The sequence below is a fragment of the Molossus molossus genome, unplaced genomic scaffold (assembly GCF_014108415.1).
Source record: "Molossus molossus isolate mMolMol1 unplaced genomic scaffold, mMolMol1.p scaffold_m16_p_7, whole genome shotgun sequence".
In the NCBI taxonomy this organism is placed as follows: domain Eukaryota; kingdom Metazoa; phylum Chordata; class Mammalia; order Chiroptera; family Molossidae; genus Molossus; species Molossus molossus.
Genome location: NW_023425401.1, coordinates 104,244,805 through 104,270,041, shown reverse-complemented (window position 1 = coordinate 104,270,041; position 25,237 = coordinate 104,244,805). Strand labels below are relative to the sequence as shown.

General features: G+C 58.8%; 2 protein-coding genes across 2 annotated transcripts; one reads left to right on the top strand and one right to left on the bottom strand.

Moving 5' to 3' along the window:
* The first annotated feature begins 2,134 nt into the window (after nucleotides 1-2,134).
* EPHA1 (EPH receptor A1) lies at nucleotides 2,135-15,871 on the top strand. Its single transcript, XM_036247540.1, has 18 exons — nucleotides 2,135-2,254; nucleotides 3,213-3,277; nucleotides 6,852-7,133; nucleotides 8,030-8,426; nucleotides 8,666-8,821; nucleotides 9,109-9,453; nucleotides 9,584-9,711; nucleotides 9,924-10,074; nucleotides 10,492-10,588; nucleotides 10,789-10,844; nucleotides 11,668-11,793; nucleotides 12,631-12,816; nucleotides 12,964-13,025; nucleotides 13,149-13,355; nucleotides 13,522-13,671; nucleotides 13,946-14,139; nucleotides 15,541-15,696; nucleotides 15,777-15,871. Exons 1-18 carry the CDS (start codon nucleotides 2,170-2,172, stop codon nucleotides 15,853-15,855), a joined length of 2,922 nt encoding a protein of 973 aa, XP_036103433.1. The 5' UTR covers nucleotides 2,135-2,169; the 3' UTR covers nucleotides 15,856-15,871.
* Nucleotides 15,872-16,202: 331 nt separating this feature from the next.
* ZYX (zyxin) lies at nucleotides 16,203-24,418 on the bottom strand. Its single transcript, XM_036247222.1, has 9 exons — nucleotides 24,144-24,418; nucleotides 23,485-23,684; nucleotides 23,241-23,333; nucleotides 22,606-23,142; nucleotides 18,795-18,906; nucleotides 18,509-18,678; nucleotides 18,204-18,382; nucleotides 17,241-17,361; nucleotides 16,203-16,756 (listed from the first exon to the last, which is right to left on the bottom strand). The coding sequence occupies exons 1-9, from the start codon at nucleotides 24,355-24,357 to the stop codon at nucleotides 16,652-16,654; spliced, it is 1,731 nt and encodes a 576-aa protein (XP_036103115.1). The 5' UTR covers nucleotides 24,358-24,418; the 3' UTR covers nucleotides 16,203-16,651.
* Between the last annotated feature and the right edge of the window lie 819 nt (nucleotides 24,419-25,237).

Sequence of the window (25,237 nt, the reverse complement as noted above, 5' to 3'; positions counted from 1 at the left end):
TGACTCCAACTCTGCCTGCACCGAGCAGCCCTCCCCCACCTCCTTGAGTCCCCAGAGTCTTGTAACTTTAACAAACTACAGCAACGCACACATGCATTACCTCACCACAGTCTGGCTGATTTCCTAGCAGCAATTGTCCAAAGCTTGCTCCATTTCCCCCCTTCTGTTGGCTATGCACCCTTTGCCCATTCCTCCCCGCTGAAATCATAAAGCTCTGACCCCCGTAAGCCTGCAGGGGCCTCCGCCTCCACCCCCCAAAGTCCTTCCAGTAGAAAGAGGCCCCTGGTGCAGAGCGGTTGGGTCCCGTGGCCCCTCTGTGTATATATTCTAAAAGCATATGTATGTGTGGGAGTAGAGGGAGAAACATGATGTGTGCACATAGGGGGAGAAATCCTGGGAGAGTCACAGGAAAAGTTGATGGGGGTACATTGGGGGCACAGGCATTGGAGGGTGGGAAGAGGAGAATTCGACTTTCCCTTCTGTTTTGTTTCTGTTCCACATACATTTTTCAACCAAGGTACATGTATTACTTTTTTTTTTATGCCAATGAGTACGGGTTGGGACATTATGAGCCCTTTTCTTCCTATACTTATTTGTATTTTTTTAAATCTGAGGTGTATTGACTTTTGAAAGTGCAATAAGCACCTAGAATGCACCACCTCCCTTCCGCCACAGTGACCGAAACATGCAGCAAGTTAAATAATAGAAAAACTATGAATGATTCACCCAAAGGAGATGGAGCCAGGGAGGGGTGTAGAAAGCAAGGGCCCCAGGAGTGGAGGCCACTGCCCACTCTCAAGGAATGCACCACTCCCCTCTGAGCCTCTGTCACCCCAGTTTTGCACCTCCACAGGGGTCCACTCCTGCCTGACATCTTGGTCACCTGTGTGATTGCTTTATGCCCTAGCCCCAACTCTCCTCAGATATTTTTTTTTTTTTTTTTTTTTTTTAATCCTCACTTGAGGACATTTTTGCATTTATCTTCAGACAGAGCAGGAGGGAGAGAGGGAGGAAGAGAGAGAGAGAAACATCTATATGACAGAGACACATAGACTGGCTGCCACCCACACAACCCCAACAGGGGCCGGGGACAAACTGCAACCGAGGCCCGTGCCCTTAGCGGGAACCGAACTGGGGTCTCTCTGGTCTGTGGACCCACCCTCTAACAGCTGAACCAAACCGGCCAGGACTCAGATAGTTTGTTTAGGGCAAGGCAAGGACCATCTTACTCTCTTGATGTTTTCAGGCTTGCTGCATGGAAAACAGAAATGAATAAGCAGCTATTACATATACTATAAGGCTCTCTGTGAGAAGTTGGGGGGACTGTGGGTGGGCACCCCTAGACAGGGCTAAAGCAAGGTGGACCCTCTCCCTCCTTCTCTGCCATTTGTGCTGGGAACCCCTCATGCTCCTTGTCTGCTCTGTCAAGTGCAAGGTACTTTTAAGCTCCCTGACATGTTTACCAAGACCTTCCTTGCTCTGGCCCATGCCTGCCTTGCTGCCTGGCTCCCAGCTGTCAAACTGGTCCATTCACCACTCCCAGAACGCACCTCGAGGCGCCCTGCCTTGGGGCCCCTGCTCATGCCTTTCCCAATCCCTGCCACGCAAAACCCAACTCACAGCCCCTACTTCCTGAAGGCTCACGTCAGTCAAGTGCCCGGCTGAGTTGGCTCCCTCTTCCAACCTTCCAGGTGCTTCTGAGAAGGCGGACCCCGCCCTGCATTGCGGCTGTGTCACCTGCCCTGCTGGAGGAAAAGCCCCTGGCTTCCTCGGTGTCTGTGACAGCGCTGGGCCCTGGAGAGAGGGAGAGGGGAGAATACAAGGGTGTAGTTCAAGTCCGAGATAGAATTAGGCTCAAGGCTGGATCAAGACGGGGTAGGTAGGGTCGAACTGGCACTGGGTTAGTCAATTCCTAATCCCACTCACTAGGCGGCGCCGGCAGTCTCATTCCGGTCAAGACGCCTCCGGCTTTTGAAGTTTATTACTTGTCTAACAAGTTTCCTTCCTGCCCTACTGTCCCTTTAAGAAGGTGATCCAGGTGAGACCGGGACTCCGCCCCCCGCGCCGACCCCGCCCCCGCCCCCGCCCCCACTAGGCCTGTTTGGCTCTCCCAGTCCTCGCGACCTGGCCCAGCCGTCCGGGCCACTGTCCCAGGTCCGGCCGCGCGCCATGGAGTGGCGCTGGCCCCTGGGGCTCGGGCTGCTGCTGCTGCTGTTCTGCACCCCGCTGCCCCCAGGGGCTCGCGCCAAGGAAGGTACAGACCCCCGCCCCGATCACCCTTCCCGGCCGGCGGGCACCCTCCTCCCGGAGCCGGCATTCCTGAGGCCTCTGCTCGCGCCCCTCTCCTGCGCTGCTGTGTTAGCGCCGCCTGGGCATCGACTGGCCAGGCGAATCTTTGGTCTTTGACCCCGAACAGCTGCCTTCGCGGGCCAGTCACCCGCCCCTGCTGGGCAGCAGTTTGCGCCTGGGGGTGGGGTGCGAGGAGCAGCGTCCAGACCCCCACCCCAGCAATGGGAGGGCCTCGTGCCCAGGCAGTCCCAGCCGCGGTGCCCAACCCAAAGACCCGAACCCTCTGAAGTCAGAGGTAGGAAGTCACCTAATGTCAACCTAAGCCAGGCGACAGAGACCTACCGCTGGGGGAAGGGTAGGAACTTGGGGTGCAACGGTCAAGCCATCATCCATGGGCAGGCTTGCCCACCCTCTCCAGCCCTGCTCCCCCAACTTCCCAGACTCGGAGCTAAGCCTTGAACCCCACTCCAAGCCCCAATCCCAGGCAGAGCAGGCCCTTTGCCAGGGGTGGGGGCTTCCCACCCAGAAACCACCTCTAAGGTCCCTGTTCACATCCTACCCACTCATGACCCCCAGAGGCTGAGCAACTGTCTGTCCACGGCACCCTTCCATTCTGCAGCTGGTGGGTCCCCCACTGGGTGAGAGGGTGCAAGTCTGTGAGGCAGCTCTTCCTAACGCCAGAATCCTGCATTGGCGTTGGTCAAAGTTCCAACCCTTGCCCTGCTTGGTCTTCCTCCTGTCACACTTCAGAGAACAGCAGGCCGTTGGTCCCTGGAACTCTCCACTCCCCTAACCCTCAGGAAGGCCCAGCTGTTAGGAACAGGATGTTGGAGCCTAGGGGGTTGGGGCCCCCAAATGAGGAATGTGTGCACATGTGGGGCCTCCTCCCCCGGAGGTGACAGGCCTCTTTCCCCTGCCTTCAGTCACTCTGATGGACACCAGCACCGCACAGGGAGAGCTGGGCTGGCTGCTGGATCCCGAGGATGGGGTAAGTGGTGCGGGAAGGACTTAGGATGGCTCAGAGCTGAGGGCCACTGGGAACCGGGTGGAGAGGTGGGTGGAGGAACTGAGGAAAGAGCAGGAAAAACTGGAAGTGTCTCCTCTGGGAGGGGGATGGGAGGTGACTCAGAGAGCCTTCTGAATGGGACCTGGGGGGGTCAGGCTTCACCCCATGGGGAAGGCTTCAATGCCTGGCTCCTCCCCTCCCTGCCCCAGTGAGGGAGGGCTGAATACCTCTGAGGACCATCTGGGGAGAGACCGGACAATCCAGGGGATGGTTGAGAGCTAAGACCAAAACAGAAAAGCATCCTCCATCTGAGGTCCATTCATCCCCATGGAGTTGCACAGATAGGTTGCAGGAGGTCAGGGTATCCCACAAAAGTGTATTCAAAATTGTGTATATGTACGTGGACATTTTTCTTCTGGAGAGGAGAGCCACAGTTTTCATCACATTCTTCAAAGGGTCTGTGACCCCCCCCCCAAAGTTAGAAGCAGCTTCAGTGGAGGTCCCTGAGCCCCTGCACCCCCCACCTCCCCCAGTGCAAGCACACAATGCATTCCAGCTGTTTAAGTCCGCTCCAAGTCCCTCCGCTATTCCTAAAACCCTGTGAGCAGAGGTAGGGTCTTGAGAGTCCCTGAGAATACTTTTGGCCACTCTGCAAAGCTGTCCAGGAACTGTGGGAGGCTGGCCAGTTGCCTCGGCCTCCGGGACTCTGGCTTAGGCCTCTCTTCCCTCCCGTCCTGAAGCCTGTTCTCGGAGTATCCCCCTTTCCCTTTCCTAGTCCAGCAGGAATCGGCCTCTATTTCTGGGACTGGGGTGACTTGCTTTCTTCCCCTCTGGGTCCTAGGGTCCTGGCTTAATCTTGGCTCTCCCACAGAGTAGCCTGTAATTAGAATTAATAGACTAAACCATAATGTATCCTACAGGAGGGGCTGCTGGGAAAATCCTGGATTAGGCCAGCCCTAATAGGCGCCTCATCTCATAAACCAGCTAATCACTCCACAATGAGGGCTGCAGGTCCACCTGCTGGCTCCCACGGGCCTTCACTGTGCCCCTGCCACCTCCACCCAAATAACCTCCCTAATTGGGCCAGAGTGGAAGCCAGGCACCTTTTGAAGCTCAGGCTAAACCGCACGAGGAGGACACGAAGACAGCCGCTGTCACACACTCTCACTGTCTAGCTTGTCCTCTCTCCTCATCTTTTCAAAACACACACTCAGCTCCAGGCTCCCCAGAATGTACCCACATAGCAGCCAGCAGCCCCTGAGTGATAAGTGAAAGGATCCTGGTGGCTGATCCTGGGCAGCTGGTTCTCCCCCTCGCTCACTACTGGGAGAGGCGAGTTGCAGCTGGGAACATCTGCTTCTCCTGGCTCCAGCTGCAGGCGAGCTAATGAGCTGCACATTAACCACCCACCACCCTCCCACCTGCCCTCCACCGCATGATGCCTTCCACTTGGCTTCTTCATTACAGCTGCCTTTTAAGAACAGGCGCTATCATCCCAGCTTCAGTGCCTCCACACCCCTTGCCCAATCTGTGAACTCCCTAACCTAATGCTCCTGCCCGGCGCAACCCCAAATTCCTAGTTCCTTGCCTTTTCCCAGAGCTGAGAGTAGCCAGGAATACCCCTGCGTTATACTGGAGTGAAAGCCTTTGGGAGAGTGAACTTGCTTGGGTAAGGTTCTCATAGTCTCTTCTCTATAAAATAAGGGGGTTGCAACCAAAATATCAATGAAATATTTTATAGAATTTTGGAGTTTTCCTTAAGTTTATCCAAAAGGGGAAATACTTACAAATAGCTAAGATTTTTTGAAAAGAAAGAATAATGAAATGGGAGACTTGCCCAGACACCAGAACTATACATCAACTATAATGAAGGTGTGTATCATTGCACAGAATATTCAGGTCAGTGGGACAAAACAGAAAGTTCAGAAACAGGTCTACATATATGAGATTTTAGTATGTGTTAACATTGGAATTGCAAATCAATGTGGAAAGTATAAGCTCATTAATAAATTGACAATTGGATGTCTATAACTTTTTTTTAAAAAGGCAAAATTACATCTCCACGTCACGCTATACACACTCACAAAAAAATAGATTCTAGGGAGATTGAAATCTAAACCTAAAAACCAAACCTACAAAAATATAAGAAAATATAGAAGATCTTTATAAGTTTGGGATGGGACAGCTTCCCAAACAACACACAACTCCAAAATCATAAAGGGAAAGACTACAGATGTTATTATAGAAAGTTTTTAAATATATGTCAACATCAAAGACATTATTAGCAAAGTAAAATGGCATGACAGGCAGGGAGAAAGTATTTGAAACATGCATTTCAAGCAAATGATTAATGTCTATAATATTGTTTTTAAAAGCTCATCCAAATGAACAATCAAAAGATAACAATAGCCCAGCCGGTGTGGCTCAGTGGTTGAGTGTCGACTCATGTACCAAGAAGTCACCAGTGTGATTCCCGGTCAGAGTACATGCCCAAGTTGTGGGCCAGATCCCCAGTGGGGGTCATGCAGGAGGCAGCCAATTGATGTTCTCTCTCTCCGATGTTTCTGTTTCTCTCTTTCCTCTCTTCCTCTAAAAGAAGAAAAAAAAGAAAGAAAATAACAATCGATCACCTCATTAAATTCTATTATAAATAAAGAAAGAAATGATAACAATAGAATATCAGACAACAGATAATTGCATAAAAATACAAATAGCCAGTGAACAAAAGAGAAATGTACAACCTCCTCTCAAGGAAATGTAAATTAAAATGTCTATAAGATTGGCCAAAAGTAAAAAAATTATCAACGTCCAGTGATGAGCTTTGGAGAAAATGAGCTCTCAGGCATTGTTTGTAGAAGTATAAACTGATACAGTATGTTTATGGAGAACAATTTGGCAGTATCTTCTTACAAAATGAATAATATGTTTACCCTTTGATCCAATAGGTCTATAGAAATCTGTACATGTTTACTTAAGGAATAAACCTAGAAGCTACCTAAATGCCCAACAATAGGTGAATGATTAAACCAAAACTAGGGTGGGGAATCAAACCAGTGACCCTATGGTGCACAGGACAATGCTCAACCAACCAAGCCACACCAGCCAGGGCAGACTCCCTTATGCAGAAGAGTTCTATGCTGCCTCTTGCTCTCCACAAGCCCAGGGGCCTCGGTATTCAGCAGCCTCCTCTGTGAGCAAGTAGGCAGAAAGGGTTTACAAATGAGCTTTTGCTGTGAAAGTCCCCTTGGGGGACTTGATGGTTCCGGTGATAAAACAGATCAACATTGATGCTCAGACCCTTGCGCCTGGGGAGGCTTCTCGAAGGGACTGGCTAGGGAGGTGGGGACGGAGGGTTCTCTTGCCTGTCCCAGATCCAAATAAATCCCCCACCCTAACACTTAAAGTACTATTGTGGGGCTGAGGGCTGGGGAGAGGGCAGGAAAATTGCTTGAACCTGGGGGGCTCTGACTCCGACCTCCTCACCATCGACTCTAGAAAATGAGAGTCTGGGTAGCAGGTGATGACTCGGAATCTGACTTTGACTTTCCTCCGGCAGTGGAGTGGGGTGCAGCAGATGCTGAATGGAACACCGCTGTACATGTACCAGGACTGCCCGGTGCAAGGAGGCGGGGACACCGACCACTGGCTTCGTTCCAATTGGATCTACCGCGGGGAGGAGGCTTCGCGCGTCCACGTGGAGCTGCGGTTCACCGTGCGCGACTGTAAGAGTTTCCCCGGGGGAGCCGGGCCTCTGGGCTGCAAGGAGACCTTCAACCTTCTGTACATGGAGAGTGACCAGGACGTGGGCGTTCAGCTCCGACGGCCCATGTTCCAGAAGGTACTTGCACCCCTCAGTGCCATTTCCGTCCTGCCCCTGATCCTCTCACTCTCTCCTTTCCATGTCCCCACTCAGCTAAGAAACAGAGAAGGTGCCAGAAACAGGAAGAGGGTCTAGGCGTCAGATGAGGAACAGATGGTGGGACTAGAGTGCAGATGAACTGCATCTCACCTGCCCTGACTTTGGGTCACTTACCCTCTCTGAGCTTTGGCTTCCTTGTCTTTACGTAGTGACAGAGGTGCCATCCTGGTGGACTGGGGGCTTCTGCAGGCACCCGCTGAGACAGCAGCATGCCATGGCGGGCAGGGAAGAGGTGTTTCAGCCTCTCCCATCAGCACCCACAACGTTCTTGCACACCCATCCCCAGGAGTGTCGCTCCAGTTGTGTAGGAAGACAGGTCTCGGCAGGCTGTCTCTCGCACCATCCCTTTCCTACTCAAATAAAAAACAAACACCATACTGGAATGCTGGAGAGTTAGGAACATATGATTATAGGATGTGCTCACTTTTTTTTTTTTTTTTGGCCAAAGAGAGGATGTTATAAAGTGTGTTATTAGTAATAAATTAGTTATGACACACTGGAACTGATCACCCCATTGGCACTGAGGTGGGACCACCACTTCGAAGAGCAGAAATTATATGAGCTGAGCCCACACAGCTCAGTGTTCTCAGACAAGGTCGCTGACCCCTCCCAGCCTGGGTCTCCTGGTCTGTTAGACGGGACGGCTGTTCGTCCCACTTGGAAGGATCATCGCAGGGACCGTAGCATCGTGCACACAAAATGCTCGGTGCGGTAGCCCACATGGAACAAGCCTGCGGTTTATGGTCGTGTAACTGCCGGGTGTTAAGCCAGCAATTGTTTCTGTTGTGTGGCTGCTCCCCTGTCCCTGCTCCCAGGTCACCACGGTGGCTGCCGACCAGAGCTTCACCACTCGAGACCTGGTGTCGGGCGAGGTGAAAATGAACGTGGAGCACTGCTTACTGGGCCGCCTGACCCGCCGCGGCCTCTACCTCGCTTTCCACAACCCGGGGGCCTGTGTGGCGCTGGTGGCCGTGAGGGTGTTCTACCTGCGCTGTCCCCAGGCTGTGCAAGGCCTGGCCCAGTTCCCGAACACCCTCCCCGGACCCACGGGGCTGGTGGAAGTGACGGGAACCTGCTTGCCCCATGCCCAGGCCAGCCCCGGCCCCTCGGGAGCACCCCGCATGCACTGCAGCCCCGAAGGCGAGTGGCTGGTGCCGGTGGGGAGCTGCCACTGCGAGCCTGGCTATGAGGAAGGCGAAGAGGGGTGCCTTGGTAAGGACACTGGAGGACACGGTGACCACCTGCAGGGGGAGGGGGAGACGGCAGTGTCCAGGGTGCCAAGGGAGGGAGGAAACCGAGGCTCCATGTCAGAGATGATTTAACTGCGTGAGTGTCCGAGGACCCCAGGGAGACACGTGCAGGGGTGTTTCCACTGCAGAAAAGGGGGTGTGGAGGGTGCAATTCTACCTGTGAAGACACTCGACAGCCATAGCCCTGCGCCCTCTTTCCAGCCTGCCCAACCGGCTCCTACCGGGCCGACGTGGACTCACCCCATTGTCTCGAGTGCCCCCAACACAGCACGGCGGAGCCTGAGGGGGCCACCCTCTGCACCTGTGAGAGCGGCCACTACCGAGCCCCCGGGGAGGGCCCGCAGGCACCGTGCACGCGTGAGTCCTGGGGCAGGGCCCGGCCATCGGCAAGGAGGTGTCCGGCCTTTGCCAGCCCGCTCTCGGGTTGGAACTGCCCAGAGCTGATCAGACACTGGGCAGTGAGTGGGGTCAGGCTCCAGGGTGCTCCCCTGCCCTCGCTCCCCCGGAAGGATGCAGAGCCGAGGTTAAGCTACTTTCCCTCAGTGGGAGTAACATCTCCTGGTGGCCTTCGGAGGACTTCGAGAATTGGGGTGGTGGGGACCCAGCAGCTTGGGCTCCTGTTGATGGCCCCTCTTCTTCCACAGGTCCCCCTTCCATCCCTCAAAACCTGAGCTTCTCTGTTTCGGGGACTCAGCTCTCCCTGCATTGGGCACCCCCAGCAGATATGGGGGGGCGCCAGGATGTGAGCTACAGCGTGGGGTGTTCTCTGTGTCACGGAGCAGCGCAAGGCGAAGGCCTCTGCCAGCCCTGTGGGGGGAGTGTGCACTTCTCCCCTGGGGCCAGTGGGCTCACCAGGCCTGCTGTGCGCATCGATGGCCTTGAACCCTACACCAACTACACCTTTCACGTCGAAGCCCACAATGGGGTGTCGGGGCTGGGCAGCTCCATGCCCGCCAGCGCCTTGCTCAGCATCGGCATGGGGCACGCAGGTGAGGGTCCTGGGGAGGGGCTGGCCCTGGAGGAAACCACAGGAACAAACTGATGGGCGGGAAGCAATCGAAAAGCTAATCAAGTTATTTCCTCTTTTCTTCCAAATCCACTGGAACCCTCTGGCCTTAGAGTCTCTGCCAGGCCTGTCGCTGAGGCTGGTGAAGAAGGAGCCCAGGCAGCTGGAGCTGACCTGGGACGGGTCCCGGCCCCGCAGCCCCGGTGGGAACCTGACCTATGAGCTACACGTGCTGAACCAGGTGAGGACGCAGCTGAGTCTCCGTGTCCGTGCCTGGCACGCCCCAACATGCCAGTGGGGGTGCAGAATGGCTCTTGTGGGAGAAAAGCCTACACCGAGCCCTGCCATGGTTGTTCCCCAACGCACCCCCGCCCCATGTGCTTGCAAGACCTCTCATCACCTCCACCAGGTCTGGCTTCGCCCAGCCCAGTCCACACAAGTCCCCACCCACAGGATGAAGAATGGCACCAGATGGTGCTAGAACCCAGGGTCCTGCTGACCGAACTGCAGCCAGACACCACGTACACCGTCAGGGTCCGGATGTTGACCCCGCTGGGCCCTGGCCCTTTCTCCCCTGACCATGAGTTTCGGACTAGCCCACCAGGTGAGTGGCTTTTCCTTTGTCCTGCCCCAAACATACAATCACCTGTCGTCCCAATGAGGCGTCTCAGACCCGGTGCCATTCGGTGACCCTCTCTCTATACACACATGTGTGCAAACATGCACCCCCCACACAGAAGCTGCTTCAGGGGACAACCTCCAGACTCACACCAGGTCCCCGCCCCGTACTGACCTCGTACACACCTTCCGACACTCGGTGCTGCGAGCCAGCATCCTCAGGTGTCCTAGAGGCTCAGTGAGTGCCCAGCCACAGGCAGCACATGTTCTCTCTCTCACACCTGTCCCCCCACGAAGGGGACACACCTCAAGGCCCACAGAGGGACCTGCCCTGGGCTTGCCCCCTGGTCTTCATCGTCGCCATGGACGCTGACCCCCGATGTCCTCACCTTGTGTGCCACAGTTTCCAGGGGCCTGACTGGAGGCGAGATTGTGGCCATCGTCTTTGGGCTGCTGCTGGGCGTGGGGCTGCTGCTCGGGACCCTGGTCTTCCGTTCCAGGTGCCGCCCCTCCCCCTCCCCAGCCACCAGCCTGGGTCCTTTGTCTGGTCAGAGGCCCCTGAGTGCAGCCCCAACCCCCTTCTCATCCCCTAGCACTGAAGCTCCACTGTGCCCCCACCTTCCCCCTGCACCCTGGAGGCCACTGGGACCCTGACATGGTCCTGGGACCCTGAAGAAATCCACCCTCTCTCTCCCCACAGGAGACGTCAGCGGCGGCGGCGGCAACAGAGGCAGCTTGAACGTGTCCATGACGGAGGTGAGCTAGAAGCACGTGTGTGAGGGTGTGCGGACTCGCAAGTGCACACGTGTGCCCGTGCAGATGTGTTGGGAGGTGCCCCTGGGATGGGACCGAGGAACCCAACTCCGGGGACACAAGTGAGCTCTATGGCCTTTAGGCTTCCTGTGCTTTGCTACCTAATTAACGTCGGTTAATTAACTTTGTACTGATGGTGCCCCAGAGGCTCTGTGCAATTACCTGTTATCTGTTGGTGCCGCGGCACCAACACCTGGGCTCTGGGCAGCCTCCCCCATCCTGGCTGGCCAGGTCGTGAGCAAAGGCTGGGCAGGAGGGGGATCGCTTGGCAGGCTCCCCGAAGTCCTCCGAAGCATGTGGGCTCCCTGCTGGCCACCTCATTAGGTGCCCCCAAAGAGCGGAGTCAGCAGCCCAGCCGAGGAGTGGGGCGGGCGAGAGGTCTGTCTGGGAATGTGAATGAGGTGTGAGCGACGGGAGGCACATGGCCGGCAGGGGTGAGGAGGAAGGGCAAGGCACGTCCCGGTCACCGAGCCGTGGGAAGACTGGGTGACTCGAGGCCACGGACACTCTGGGGTCAGGGTCTGGGCCGCTGCTCTGGGCCTGGGGGGGAGGACGCAGGAGCTTCGTGCAAAGACAGGAGAAAGGAGCACTGGCCGCGGAGTCCTCGTTGCTGAGGATAGAGACTGTCTCCCACTTCGGCCAAAACAGGACCCCTCAGGGAACAGAAGGATGAGAAGTTGGAGGTCTGCGGCCGGCCCCTCCCCCCTTCCTCCTGAGCCCCGCTGCTGGCACTGCCGTGGCCCAGTCCCCCCTGTTCTCTCCGCAGAGGACAAGCTGTGGCTGAAGCCTTACGTGGACCTCCAGGCCTATGAGGACCCTGCCCAGGGAGCCCTGGATTTCACCCAGGAGCTCGATCCAGCCTGGCTGGCGGTGGACACTGTCATAGGGGAAGGTGAGCCCTCCTGGTCCCTCTGGGTGGCAGCACAGAGCCGCGTCCTTGCAGGCTGTCCCTGCAGAGCCCAGCTGGTCTGTGCTGGCCCCAGACTCAGATGAGTTCCCTCCCTGATGAACCCTGCACCCTTGGCCAGCCGGCTGCGGTCCTGTTCTAGCCCTTATCCAGTGTGCTGGAGCGGCCCCCGCCTCACACCCGTCTGCCTCTGGTTACGGAGTTTCGATAAAGAGCATTAGACACAGCATCCTTGTCCGTGGGGGTGGGGGGTCACTGTGCCCAGGATCAGGCTCTTCTTAGATGGTTCCCAAAGGTGGGAGAGATTCAGAGCCTCCCTCGCCCTGCATTCCGCCCCACTGGGGCCCAGTGTCCTTGGGCTGCCCTGATCCCTTGGGTCGCCAGGGGAAATGGATCTGAGCAGGGAACAAAGCTTGGCAGTGTCCTTGCTGATTGTGCGGCCAAGCCGGCCAAGCTTGACCAGGGGAACTCGTGGAAGAGAGTGGCAGTGATCAGCCTCCACGGTCACTCGAGCTCTGGCCCAGGGCCAGCCGCCCCAGTACCACCGTGCAGCACCACTGACCCAGCACCGGTTGAGCACCCACCGTTAGCTAAGAACTGTGCTAACCCAGGAGACAGTGCCGAAAGCTTTCAGAGATGCACTCCTGTCCCCAACTCCTGTCCCCTTCCCAGGAAGTACAGCCCAGCCCTTGTCCCAGGAAGGGCACGCCAGGTGTCTGATCCAGAGAGGAAAGGAGAACTGGGGGCCTGGAGGATGTCATCCGTCCCCTGTGGGGAGCCTGACCATGATTCAGGCCATGACCCTGGTTTCTTTCCACCCAGGAGAGTTTGGGGAAGTGTATCAAGGGACCCTGAGAATCCCCAGCCAGGACTGCAAGACTGTGGCCATTAAGACCTTGAAGGACACGTCTCCCGATGGCCAGTGGTGGAACTTCCTTCGAGAGGCGACGATCATGGGCCAGTTTAACCACCCGCACATTCTGCACCTGGAAGGCGTTGTCACAAAGAGTATGAAGATTGGTCTCCAGGCGTGTGGGGGGGGGGGGACCACCGGAAGTGGAGGGCAGCTGTTTGCCAAGGGCAGGAAATCTGGTTCTGGTGGTTTTGGGTGGAGATGGGGCGGAGGCTGCCATGGTGACGTGCTTTGTGTCTCAGGAAAACCCATCATGATCATCACGGAATTTATGGAGAACGGAGCCCTGGATGCCTTCCTGAGGGTGAGAAAGGGGCAGAGGACCAGCTGGGAAGGGGGATGCACCCTGGAACCCTGGGTATTGGCTCCTGGTCTGGGAAGAGGCAACCCTGCTCATTCCCAAACCCTCCCACTCACCCTGCTGCAGGAGCAGGAGGACCAGCTGGTCCCTGGGCAGCTGGTGGCCATGCTGCTGGGCATTGCATCTGGTATGACCTACCTCAGTGACCAAAATTATGTCCACCGGGACCTGGCCGCCAGGAACATCTTAGTGAGTCAGAATCTGTGCTGCAAGGTGTCTGACTTTGGCCTTACCCGTCTCCTGGACAACTTCAATGGTACCTACGAAACCCAGGTGAGAGCCCCGTCCTCGCTGCGGACACATTGGCCCCCACAACGCCGTGCCATGCACACAGGCACACATGTGCAACCAATACAGGATGTGTGCTCCTGTGGACAAATGACTTCATGGAGGAGGGGTGTGTTCTCACATCACCTTTCTGCCCTGCATGCCCTGTTAGGGAGGCAAGATCCCCATCCGCTGGACAGCACCCGAAGCCATCGCCCATCGGATCTTCACCACGGCCAGTGACGTGTGGAGCTTTGGGATTGTGATGTGGGAGGTGCTGAGCTTCGGGGACAAGCCCTATGGGGAGATGAGCAATCAGGAGGTGAGCCCGGGTGCTCCCCACACCAGTCTTCTCCCCACATCTTTCTATGGCTCTTCCTGCACACCTCCTTGTTTCTTCTTCCTGATGCAGCTTTTCTGCACTTGTCTCCTCTTGTCCCCTTTGACCCACACCCTGTTCTCCTTACAAGTGGTCGGGGGTGGGGTGGGGCGAGGTTAGAGGCTCCTTTGCAATGATCTTGCATGAACAGAGATTTCTGATGGGCTGCCAGGTTAGCCTCCTACCGCGGGCCTCCCCCACCCTCTCCCCGCTGCAGGTAATGAAGAGCATTGAGGATGGGTACCGGCTGCCCCCTCCCGTGGACTGCCCTGCTGCTCTCTACGAACTAATGAAGAACTGCTGGACCTACAACTATGGCCACCGGCCCCCCTTCCACCAGCTGAAGACACAGCTGGAGCAGTTGCTGAACACCCCGCACATCCTGCGGACCATGGCCAACTTTGATCCCAAGTAACCACGCTGGGGAGGGCCACGGGATTCAGAGGGTAGATCTAGGGTGGACACAGGCATTCAGCCGCACCCAGCAAGTGCTGAGCCCACAGAGCTCCAGTCAGAGTCCAACAGAGGAGTCACAGCCATGGCCTGCTCCCTTGGGGAGTGGCCACCTTGGTGGATGGAGATGCAGCCCCACCCTTGATAGCTGTCGTTTGATAGAAGATACGAAGCAAACAGTGAGATGGGAAGCGGATATGAGCAGGGCTTGGAAGCTGACACCTGGTCACTTAGACTGGGGTGGGGATGACAGAGAATCTGGCAAGCAGTGGGCAGTGGGGCGCGTGTCGTGACGACGAGGGGGTCTGGGAGGGCGTCCAAATCACATGCCCAGCGTGGGCTTGAGGAGCTGACGGGGGGCTGACGGCAAAAGGTGCAGGGTGGTGGTGGCCCCGGTTCAGGGGCAGCGGCCAGAGATGAAGCTGGAGAGGTAGGAGGTCAGTCCAAAGAGAACCAGCTCTGCTGAGTTTGGACTTTATCCCGAGAACAGAGAACTATTGACCGGTTTTTAAAAACTGTCCGCGGGAGGGACATGGTCAGAATTGCATTTGACCGAAAACATTGGCAGGATGTGGAGAAGGAGCCGGTGGGGCGGAGGGGGGGCGGGGGAGACGGGCAAGGCTGGACTTCACATGCTTTATCGGGCCAACCAGCCCTGGCGTGCCGGCCTCTGTGTCCAACCACCATATATAACCTTGTTTCTGGGAGAAAATGTGCTCCGCGTTCCAACTTTTGAAACTATCTTTTGGAACACGACTCCCTCGTACACTGGAGACGGCGTGTGCTAATCTTTCTGGAATGTTGGATATTTTCCCCTCCGTAGATTTACTTTGCTAATGGTTTTTGGCTCTGGCTGGCTTTAGTACAGGAACACTCATTGTATCGTGGGTGTCACGGCAGGAGTAACAGCCAAGGTTGGAGGTGGCAATCAGGGGCTGCTCCCAGAGCTCAAGGGGCCACCCTGGAGAGGCATGACCAAAGCTAGGCCTGGGCCTCAGCTCTCCTGCCTCTGCCTCTCAGCGGGGAGAGTCGATCCGCTGGTGTCTTACCAGCCCCACCCGCTGCCCAGAACCGGCCACGGCAGTGGACATGGGCCCGTGGTAACCGTGTGGGGAACTTCGGGGCCGCCACCGCCCCAGGACTGTCAGCCTGCCCACGGCTGTGAGCACACCAGGAAGCAGGCCAGGAAATGGGTTTCGAGACAATGGCCTGGCTAATCCACAAAGTCTGGATAATCTCTGTGCCCAGACACCAACTTGAATGCCGGCCACAGATGCTCACAGGCTGAGCCCCGGTTTCAGGAAAGCCGAGGACAGCCCCTGGCTCCGCCGCGGGACTGAAGCAGCCCGTGTCCCACAGGGTCACCCTTCGCCTGCCCAGCTTGAGTGGCTCCGACGGGATCCCCTACCGAAGCGTCCCCGAGTGGCTGGAGTCCATTCGCATGAAACGCTACATTCTGCACTTCCGCTCAGCCGGGCTGGACACCATGGAGTGCGTGCTGGACCTGACAGTCGAGTGAGGACCCTGGGGACCTGGCAGGGGAGGGCCGCTGGGGTCTGAGCCCACACACTCACGAGCCCCTTTCTTGACCACAGGGATCTGGTGCAGATGGGGATCACGCTGCCGGGACACCAGAAACGCATTCTTTGCAGTATTCAGGGGTTCAAGGACTGAGCCCTCCCCTCCCCAACCCTGTCCTCAGGAAGCAAGGATGGGGCCAGGGTCACTCAGGTCCTTTCCCTCAGCCTACCAGGCCTTGGTGCTGCTCCCGCCCACCCTGCCCCGAGGGACTCTCCTCTGGACGCTGGGAGCCTCTCTGTGTTCGAAAGCGAGGTTGGGGTAGAAGTGAAGCCGTTGTGCTGGGGGAGGGTTTAATATATATATACATACACATATATATTTTTATAAGTAAACAGGAGCTGAGTTTTCATCACCTTGACCCCTGGTGTTTTTTTATCCCTCCATCTCCTCCACCTATAGCACAAAAGTCACGGCTAAGAATTCTGGAAAACAAGGTTTTTATTTGTAGCTGTAGCCACAACCTGGCAGCGTGGGGGCGGCGGGAATGTCCGGGCCAGTGAGCCCAGCCCAGCCCAGCCGCCACGGGCTCAGGCGGCTGCTGGCCCTCAGCACGCAGAGTGGAGGCTACTGGGGGCCGGCGGGGGGCCAGCTGAGGGCATGGGTGCAGCAGTTCAAGCGCGCCCCACCTGGGACCCTCGGCGGGGCACCTGGCGGCGGTGGGAGGCCCTGCAGGGTGGGAGGACTAGAAACCCGGGGCTGGGACTGTGCAGCCTGGGCCTCCTGGGGACCCTGGATCAGGGCCCTTGGGAAGCTGGGTGGGGTTTGGAATGGAGGGAGGGGCTAGACATCAAAAGTAATCCAGGGGGCGGTGCCAGTGGAAGAGCAGGGAGGTCTCAGTGTGGGTGGTCCGCTGATGGGGAATGAGTTCCCAGTGGAGAGGGGGCCTCACTCAGGTCTGGGCCCTGGCAGTGTGGCACTTCCGGCAGAGCACGTGGCCATCCAGGGGGAAGCAGCCATTGTCATCGGCCTCGATGGACAGCGCCTTCCCACAGTCCTAGAGGAAGAGGAATTCGCCGGTGGGAAGGGCCCCTCTGCACCCCATACACCCCACCTTTACATTAGGAAGGCCACGAGCTGATGTCCTCATGCCACCACTGCCCCAGCTACACCTTCCCCACTTGCACTTTTGTCCCCTTGGGCAGTGGGGAGAGCTGTGCGCACCCCAGCAAAGGGCATGGGGCTGCTCCCACCTGTCTCAACTCCATTCTGACGGTCCTTTCTTCTGAGCCTCGCTGAGATCCCCACCCGGCCACCCCAGCAAGCTCCCTTTCCTACCACTGCTCACGTCTCCTATCAGGTTTATCAGGAACTCAGTGACCCAGACACCCCAAGCCCCGCCCCCTTCCTGCTGTGACCAAAGCCTCTGGGCACTGCCAGTGACCACCCGCAACACTGCAGCCTGGCACTGTCCACCACTGGCCAGTGAGCAGCCTCCCCACACCGCCCAGCCAGCCGTCGGGGGCCACGGGGACACTGACCTCACACCTGTAGCACTTCATGTGGAAGTTCTTGTCCAGAGCGACCACCCGCACGGTCTCCTCCCGGCCGGGCTCAGGCATGATGGGCTCTGCGCACACACAGCACCTGGGCGCGTACTGCCTGGGGGCAGCAGGGCAGCTCGAGTCAGGATGGGGAGGGGCAGGGAGAGAGGGCAGCGGGCAGGCTTCTCTGGCCACCTTGCCCACATCTCCAGGTAGAGGAAGCCCAAAAGAAAGGCTGAAGACCGGCCACCATACCTGCCCTTATCAAGGAGAACTGCCCGCCTCTTCCCTCATCCTCCCAAAGCCCCATCCACCCCAAACCCACTGCCACGAGGTCCTCACCCCGTCACATCCATCCTCACAAAGCACACCCAGAGGCGCCCCGCTGGTCCCATCTCTGGACCCCTGACCCTATCAACCCCCACCACACAGGTGCCTCTGCTCGACTGCTGGGGATAGAGGGGCGTGAAGTCCTGGCCGCCTGAGGTGGGCTCCTGCAAACGCACACCTCCAGCAGAGGTGAGAGCCAGATTCTGCGGGTCCCTGTACCACCCTTTAGCTACCTCACAGGATTTTGCTGTTGGCCTGAGAAGGCAGCTGCCTCGTAAACATTTTCTAGGGGAACCCAGACTTCCCAACAACTGATCTCCAAGGGAACTGCTCGAACCCGACCTGTGTGTGGAATGAAGTCACTCCAGCACATGCTGCCAAACCCAAGACCGCCAGCGAAAGAAGCCAGTGAGCCAAGGGCCAGGGGGCTGGCCAGGAACAAGCTTGCTACCTAGGCCGAAGGCCGGACAGCTAAGTCCAGATGAACTGTCTGCCATCTACAGACAAGTCGTGGGGCCAGAAAGCACCAGCCGGGCGTTGGAGCTGCCTTGGGGTCAGCGGGGTAGCCTGGCTCCCAGACAAACCACAGCTGGCCCCGGAGAAGGGCCGGAGGCAGTGGAGGGTCCTCACTTGTGGTAGTCAGGGACGCAGTGGGGCCGGTTGGCCTGGTCCACGATGAAGGAGGTGCCCTCCAGCGGGCAGGCGCAGACCACACAGGTGAAGCACTGAGGGTGGTAGGCTTTGCCCGTGGCCCTCAGCATGCGATCGGTGATGGGCTGCCCACAGGTGTTGCACTTCTCCAGGGTGTCCTGAGGAGGTAGCAGTCAGAGGTTGGCAGGGAACTGGCACCCAGCAGCCCGCTGCAGGTCTGCTCCATGTCCGCCCCACTCCTTGGCTGAGCCCTGGGATGGCCCTCAGCCCCAAAGCCAACTCACAGTGTAGCAGCCCTCACAGTAGGGCGCCCCCTCCAGGCTGTAGAACTGCTGTCCCTGCAGCTGCTGCTCACACTGGTGGCAGGTGAAGCAGGTGATGTGGAACAGCTGTCCCAGGGCGCGGACTGCGGGCTGCGTGCGTGCCAGGGGCTGCTGACACCGGCCACAGGACTCTGGGAAGGCCAGAGAAGATAAATAAACAAGAGGAAGCTTGCCAGGGAGTGGAGTCGCAGATGTGGCCAGCACAATGACGGGGGGACCGCGTCCTCGCGAGGGGCGGTGGGCTCACCACTGACAGCCACGGTCTGCCTCTGAGGGTGCTCCATGTCCTGCATGAGCTGCTGGGTGAGCTGCTCCAGCTCCTCCACCTCCTTCAGGGTCAGAGGTCCAGAGGTGCGCACCTGCAACCCCAACACTCTTTATACCCTCTCAAGGGTCACCCCTCCCAACAACATTCCCCAGTCAGCTTATCCACTTTCTTCCAACGAGGACCAGCTCCCTTCCTTCCCATTTCCCAGATGCTCGGGTTTGACCCCGAAAGCTCCTCACTACCCCTCCCAGACCCCAGCACCACACGAATAAGGGGAAGGGGATGAACCTTCCACCCCCTTTGCCCAAACCCCCTGGGCAGCCACAGACAGGCCAGAATGAGCAGACGGAGGCCACGCACACAGCAGCTCAGGTCACTGAAGCACCGAACACACCAGGCCACGCATCACCCCACAGAGCATGCGCGGACATGGCCCCCCACAGAAGAGGTCCGCGTGATGGCTGCGCACCCGGGCTCGCGCGCACCTACCCGCTTGCTGCTGGGCAGCCCTGTCAGCGTGAGGATACAACACAGGCAGGAATCACAGGTTAAACCCCAAGGCCCTCCACACGGAGGTCTGGGGGACCTCCTCCGAGAGGGGTGCTCTACCTGACCTCACTTCCTCCCCGGAGGCCTCAGTGAAGGGCCTCTTAGGCCAGCCCACATCTGAGGATCCCACTATCTAGGGGATCCTGAGAGCTTGGGGGTGGGGGTGCAGTGAGGTTGGGGGCACTGCAGGGACTCACAAGTACCAGGAGGAGGTGCCACAGGCTGTCTGACCTGCACCAGCATTGCCATGGCTCTGAGGGAACGCTGGTTGATCTTCTCTGTCACTGGAGAAGGTCACGCAGGACTGTGGCCCCTGCTCATGACTCCATTCCCGTAACACCTGTCTCCCAGCTACCCCTTCCCACTGCCACCTTCCCCTCAACCCGACCCCCTCACCGCATCTGCATCCAGACAGCTGCACCTGCCCGGAAAAGCAGGCAGCCAAGCCCAGCTCTTAGCGGTTCCCTGCAGACCCCTGCCCTAAGCGACCGAGTTCCCTGTGCGCCCCTCCTCAACGCAGGCGTCGGCTTTTCCTCCCCCAGTCGTCCCTTCCTGGCATCTTGGGGACAGAGGCAGGGACTCGGCCAGCTCGTGCTCGCTGGCGCTGCTCTAGACGCCTGTTCCATTCTTTGGAAGTATGAACTGTTGGCGCACATCGGCTCCCCGTGGGCATCCTCACGCCTTCGGGACTCACCCCGCGGTCTCTTTTCCCTCTCTGCCTGCTGGCACCAACCTCACAGCTTCAGTGCCCATTGGCACTCAGACCTCTAGCTCCTTAACCCCATTGGCCCTCAATATCCCTCCCTCTCAGGCACCTTCCAGCATGGGACACCCTGGACCTGAGAGTCATGGGTCTCTTTACCTCTAAGACCCTGGACTTGACCCTAATCATAACCCCTCCCCCTCCGCCCTGAAGAACCCACTCAGACTTTCATTTCCTGCCTCCCGGCCCTCCCTGTGTGCCTCCCCAGCCTGGCCCCATGACCATCTATTTCTACAAGGCTCTCAGTCACTCTTGCCTTCCTGGGCCACCATCACTTAGCTGGCCCAATCAGCCCGGGCCACAGCACCCCGCTTCCTGTGCCTGCCTCCGGCCTACAGAAGTATGTACAGAGATCACTCAAGGCTGCAGCGTGAGCTCACGACACACGGAACACCGCAGGGCCCCTGGCACCCTCCAGCCCCGGCTCCGCTGTCTGTGGGTTCCTGCGGGTTCCCGGGGGCCCTCCTTCCCCACAGCAGCTGTTCCAAACCCTTCCATCCCCCGAGCCCCTCGTTCCCTCGCTCTCACCAATGACCTCACCTCCTACATGACTGAGAAGATGGAAGCCGGCCAGCTCAGCTCCCTGCGTTCCTCCTCTCCTTAGAAACACTGATGCCACTGTCCTTGCTCTCTGGGAACACCACAGCAGGGGAGCCTGCACCCCTCCAGGCCATCCCAGCAGCAGCCTGGCTCCCAGGCATGTCTAACTCCTCCCTCCATCAGCATCTTCCTCCTGGTCCACATCCGCACCTGAGCCCCCTCCCGGAACTTGAAAAACCCCCACCCACAGGCGCTGCCCTAGGCCAGCTTTCTGCCAGCCTCAGGGCAGGCCGCTCTGACCACTCCATTTTCTCACCACCCACGCAGACTGCAGTCCCTCTCACTGTCCCCGCCACAGGGCACAAGTGGACCACCCCGCGGCCACTGGTGACTTCCAAATAGCCAGATCAGTGGCCTTCCTGTAGTTCTCATCCTCAAACCCCCACTGGAGGGCTCCTCAGCCATCACTGCCCCCCAAGACCTCTCCCTGACTTATGATGCTCCCCCTCCTTTTGCCATTGTTCCCCTCCCACCTGACCAACATGAGCATCCCCCCCCACCCCGAGGTTCCCCTCAGGCCCACAGTTCCTGCTGCATAAGCACCCAGGCCTCTAACATTTCTAACTGAATGACAGTCCCAGCTGAAGGAAAGTCCTCCTGAAACCTGTTGCTCAACATGCTGACAGCTGGACCCCTCCTCTTCCCGTCCAAAGCATTTCCCCTTCTGGACTTCTCCATTTTGTCCACATTACTGTCATTCATTCCCCAACACACCCAGGCATTTTTACCCCTCCCCCTCCTCTTTCCATCGCTTATCCGTTGTCAGGTCCTGTAGGCATTTCCTTTGGACAGCTCTTATCCCCACACACCACTGACCCTCACTGACCCCGTCTCTAGTCCACACCTCTGCTGGAAACATTGTCCCAAAAGCTTCCAAAAGCATGGCTGTCACCCACTCTCTAATCTAGCCGCACATCTAACTTGAAAACTACAAAGGACCTGCCAGGACGGACAGGCCCCTGGAGCTCCCGCCTACCTCTGCATAGCTCTATACCTTCCCAGAGGTCCTTGTACTTTCTAGTCTCCTGTGACACAGGGTTCTTTACAACCATGGGCACTTGGCATCTCCTCGTGCCCCATCGGTGCCTGCACACAAGGACAGACACTCCTGTTGTCCATTTCCTCTGTGGCTGCTTGGACTAGATGGCCACCGGGGTCCCTTCACCTCAAAAGCTCTCATCTTCTGAACTACGAGGAGGAATGAGAACTTTGCAATGTGGGGCATTCGGGTGCTGGACAAAGACCTCAGCACTTCCTATGCGTTAGCTCATTTAACCTTCACGACCACGGGATGGGGTGGCGAGTGTCATTTCAAAGGTGGGAAACTGAGGCTCAGGTTCACCTCACTTGCCTAGGATCTTGTGAGCCGGGGAGCCGGGAATTCTATCCCCGGTCCAGCTGACTCCCTCAGGCTGAACCTCTGAGAGATCTCTTCCGTCCTGAGCACAGAGCACAGTGCCTGGCATAGCCGACCGACACTGGCTCAGCCACTGCAGAGGCTCTTATCACCAGATGGGCCCTCGGGCAGGGAGAATACCCAGAGAAACAGAGAGTTTAACTCAAGATTCCAAGAAGGGGTAAGAACCAGGGTAGGACTAGTGATGAGCTCATCTTCCCCTTCAGCATTCTGGGGCAGGGGGTCAGGGATGCTCCACCAAACCCTCAGCTAATTCAGAGCCTGTGCTTCTTCCCACCCGCAGCCAGGCCCCACCCACCCCTCCACAGGAGCTCTCTTACCAGGTCCCACCGGCCCAACCCTAGGGGCTAGAAACTCTTATCCTACCACCCCTGCCCATCTCTGCCCTCATTCTCTGGTTCCTGACTTATCCCCTGCCCCCAGCACCCAGGTCTCAGCCTGGTCCTCCCACCCTCCCTCACCTGGTTTTGGTTTGGAGCCGGCGGGGGCACTGGGTGCTGCTTCTCCTGCACTCGGGGCTTCTCCCTCTGCTGAGCATAGGTGAAGCTGGGGGGCTGAGGGGAGCCTGTGCCAGTAGAAGAGGGAGCTTGAGGGGGCCCCAACTTTTGATTGGGCTGTGACCCGGGTCCACCTGGGGCTCCAGGGCTGAACTTGGAAGCCACAGGAGTAAACTTGGGAGTCACTGGAGAAAACTTAGGGGCTGGAGGTGGGGCTGGGGGGCCTCGAGGCTGACTGTTAGCCAAAGGCACAGGCTGAGGCTGGGGCTGAACGTGGAACTGGACCTGAGGCTTGGCCTGGGGCTGGGGCTGGGGCTGGGCCTGAGGCTGCACATGAAACTGTGCCTGGCTTGGAGGCTGAGCCTGAGCCTGGGGCACAGGCTGGGAGCTAGAAGAGGCCTTCCAAGGAGGCAGGGGTGCAGTGCCCCCAGCTGCAGGCTTAGTACTGGTCTTGGAAATGAATGGAGTGGTCACCGGCGGGGGTACATATCCAGATGACACCTACAAGGGGAGGCAGAGGGGGAGAAAAGTGTGGTTGGAGGAGGGTGCTGCCCTCCCCAGCTCGATCCCCACTCCTTTCCTCCTCCCCTGTTCCTTACCCGGGCTTTGAAGGGGTCATTCCTGGTCATGTCATCCAGCAGTGAGGACAAAGAGTCTATCTCCAGGTCAATACTGCTCACCTTCTCCCTGGGCTGGATGGTCAAGGGTCTGAGCACCCATCCCGGTCCTCCATCTCCACCCCGGCCCATCCGGGCAGAGGTGGAGGGGAGGTCAGAGGAAAGGACCCTTCTCTCCTTCCCTTGGGGGTGTCCCTGCAGAGCTGCCCCTCCCAGGCCTCCATACCTGTGGTGGGAGCGGGATAGGGGCCTCGGGCCCTCCTTCCTCCTCCAGTGGAGGCGGTGGGCAAGGGAAGGTCTCCTCCTCCAGAGGTCCAGGGGGAAAGGATTCCTCGATCGGGGGAGGGGGAGGTGGGAAGGCACCTCCCAGGGTGCCCTCCGCGTCCTCGCCATCCCCAAGGAGGGGAGGAGGCGGTAAGGGAAGGTCTGGGGTAGGAAGGAGAAAGAAGGCAGTCAGCAGGGGCCCCTCCACCCGCTTCCCTAAGTCCCCCTCCTTCTACAACTCGAACCCCTCACCCAAGAACTTTCTCAGGGTCCCGGGCGTGCGGGATGGAAACCGGGATGCAGGACGCCCTGGGCGCCCTGGGTCAGGACCGGCCGGGGGCTCCGCGCTGGAGAGGGGCAGCTCCCGTTACACTTCGGAAAACGGACCCGGAGGGAAGATTCGTGCCCCACATTCCCACCTCCCACCCCAGGCGGGGGACTTGGACCGGCCCCAGGAGCCCTGGCTCCCAGCCAGGAGCTCCACGATGAGGTAAGAACATCTGCTCGGGACAGGGTGGCTGCGCCCAGCCCCCTCCGCGGCAACCTTTCCAGATACCCCAATCCCGAAGCCCCCGCCCCGCCCGGCGCCCACGGTCGTCCAGCCCCCAGCCCGGCGCATACCTTCCGGGGGCGGCGGGGGGATCTCGCCCACCCGGCCCATCTGTGCACGCTGGGCCCCGGCGGCCGGGAGAGGCTCGCTGTCCCCGGGCCGGAAGGGATTCACTTTGGGCTTGGGGGCCACCACCGGGGCGAACTTCTTCTGCGGGGCATAAAAAGCCGGAGCCGAGACCGAGACCGAGACGGAGATCGCGGGAGACGGGCGGGGGGCCGCCATGGCCAGGCCGAGCTGCTGGGGGGTGGTGTCCGGGTTACGCGGAGCCGAGCAGGCTGGAGGACCCCCTGGTGGGCCAGGCTCCGCTCGGCGTCCCCGCGTCCCCTCCCCGCGCCCGGCTCCCCGCGCCTCACCGCGGGCCGGAGCGTGTGCGCCGCGTTGCGGGTGCCGCCTGGGCGCCGGGTCCGCGGACTCTGCGTCCGGGTCCCGAGCCTCCTCTAGCCAGGCGGGGGAGGGACGCAGAGCAGGGGGCGGAGCAGGGGCGGGGAGAGCGCAGCGCCGAGACCATACAAGGAGCGGCCCGGAGAGAGGGCGGGGAGAGGCGGGGAGGGCGGACGCGGCAGGAAACTCCCCCAGGAAGGGGCCCTGGTCCTGCCCCGGGGCCGGAGGCTCCGTGAAGGTCCTCCCGCCCCCGCCCCCGCCGCCCCGGCCGCCGCGGACCACCCCTCCCCGAGCACAAGTCTCTGATGTCATTTCCTGACTCGCCTCCCTCCACGCCCGACCCGCGTTGCCCAAGATCTGACTCACCGTCCCCACTCCGGGATAAGCCGCGGAGGTCAGGCGGGTGCCCCCGAGGTGCCACAGCAGCCCCTTTGCGACTCCACCCCGGCCCAGGCCCCTCCTCTCGCGGCCTGCCGTTACCTGCCCCTGCCACTTCCAGCTGCTCCCCCCCCCCCCCCAGCTGTCAGCCTGCACCCCAAATCCCCTCCGGGTCGGCCCGATTGGCAAGACTGGGGTGGAACTGGGCTCCAGGGTGGACGGGGATGGTAAGTGTGCGTTCTCCCTGCCCACCCCACGCCCTTCCGTGACCTGGGTAAGGGGGTGTGAGCACGAACCTCAAGGGTCCTTAGGGGATCCTAACTTCAAATCCTGGGCAGTCCGT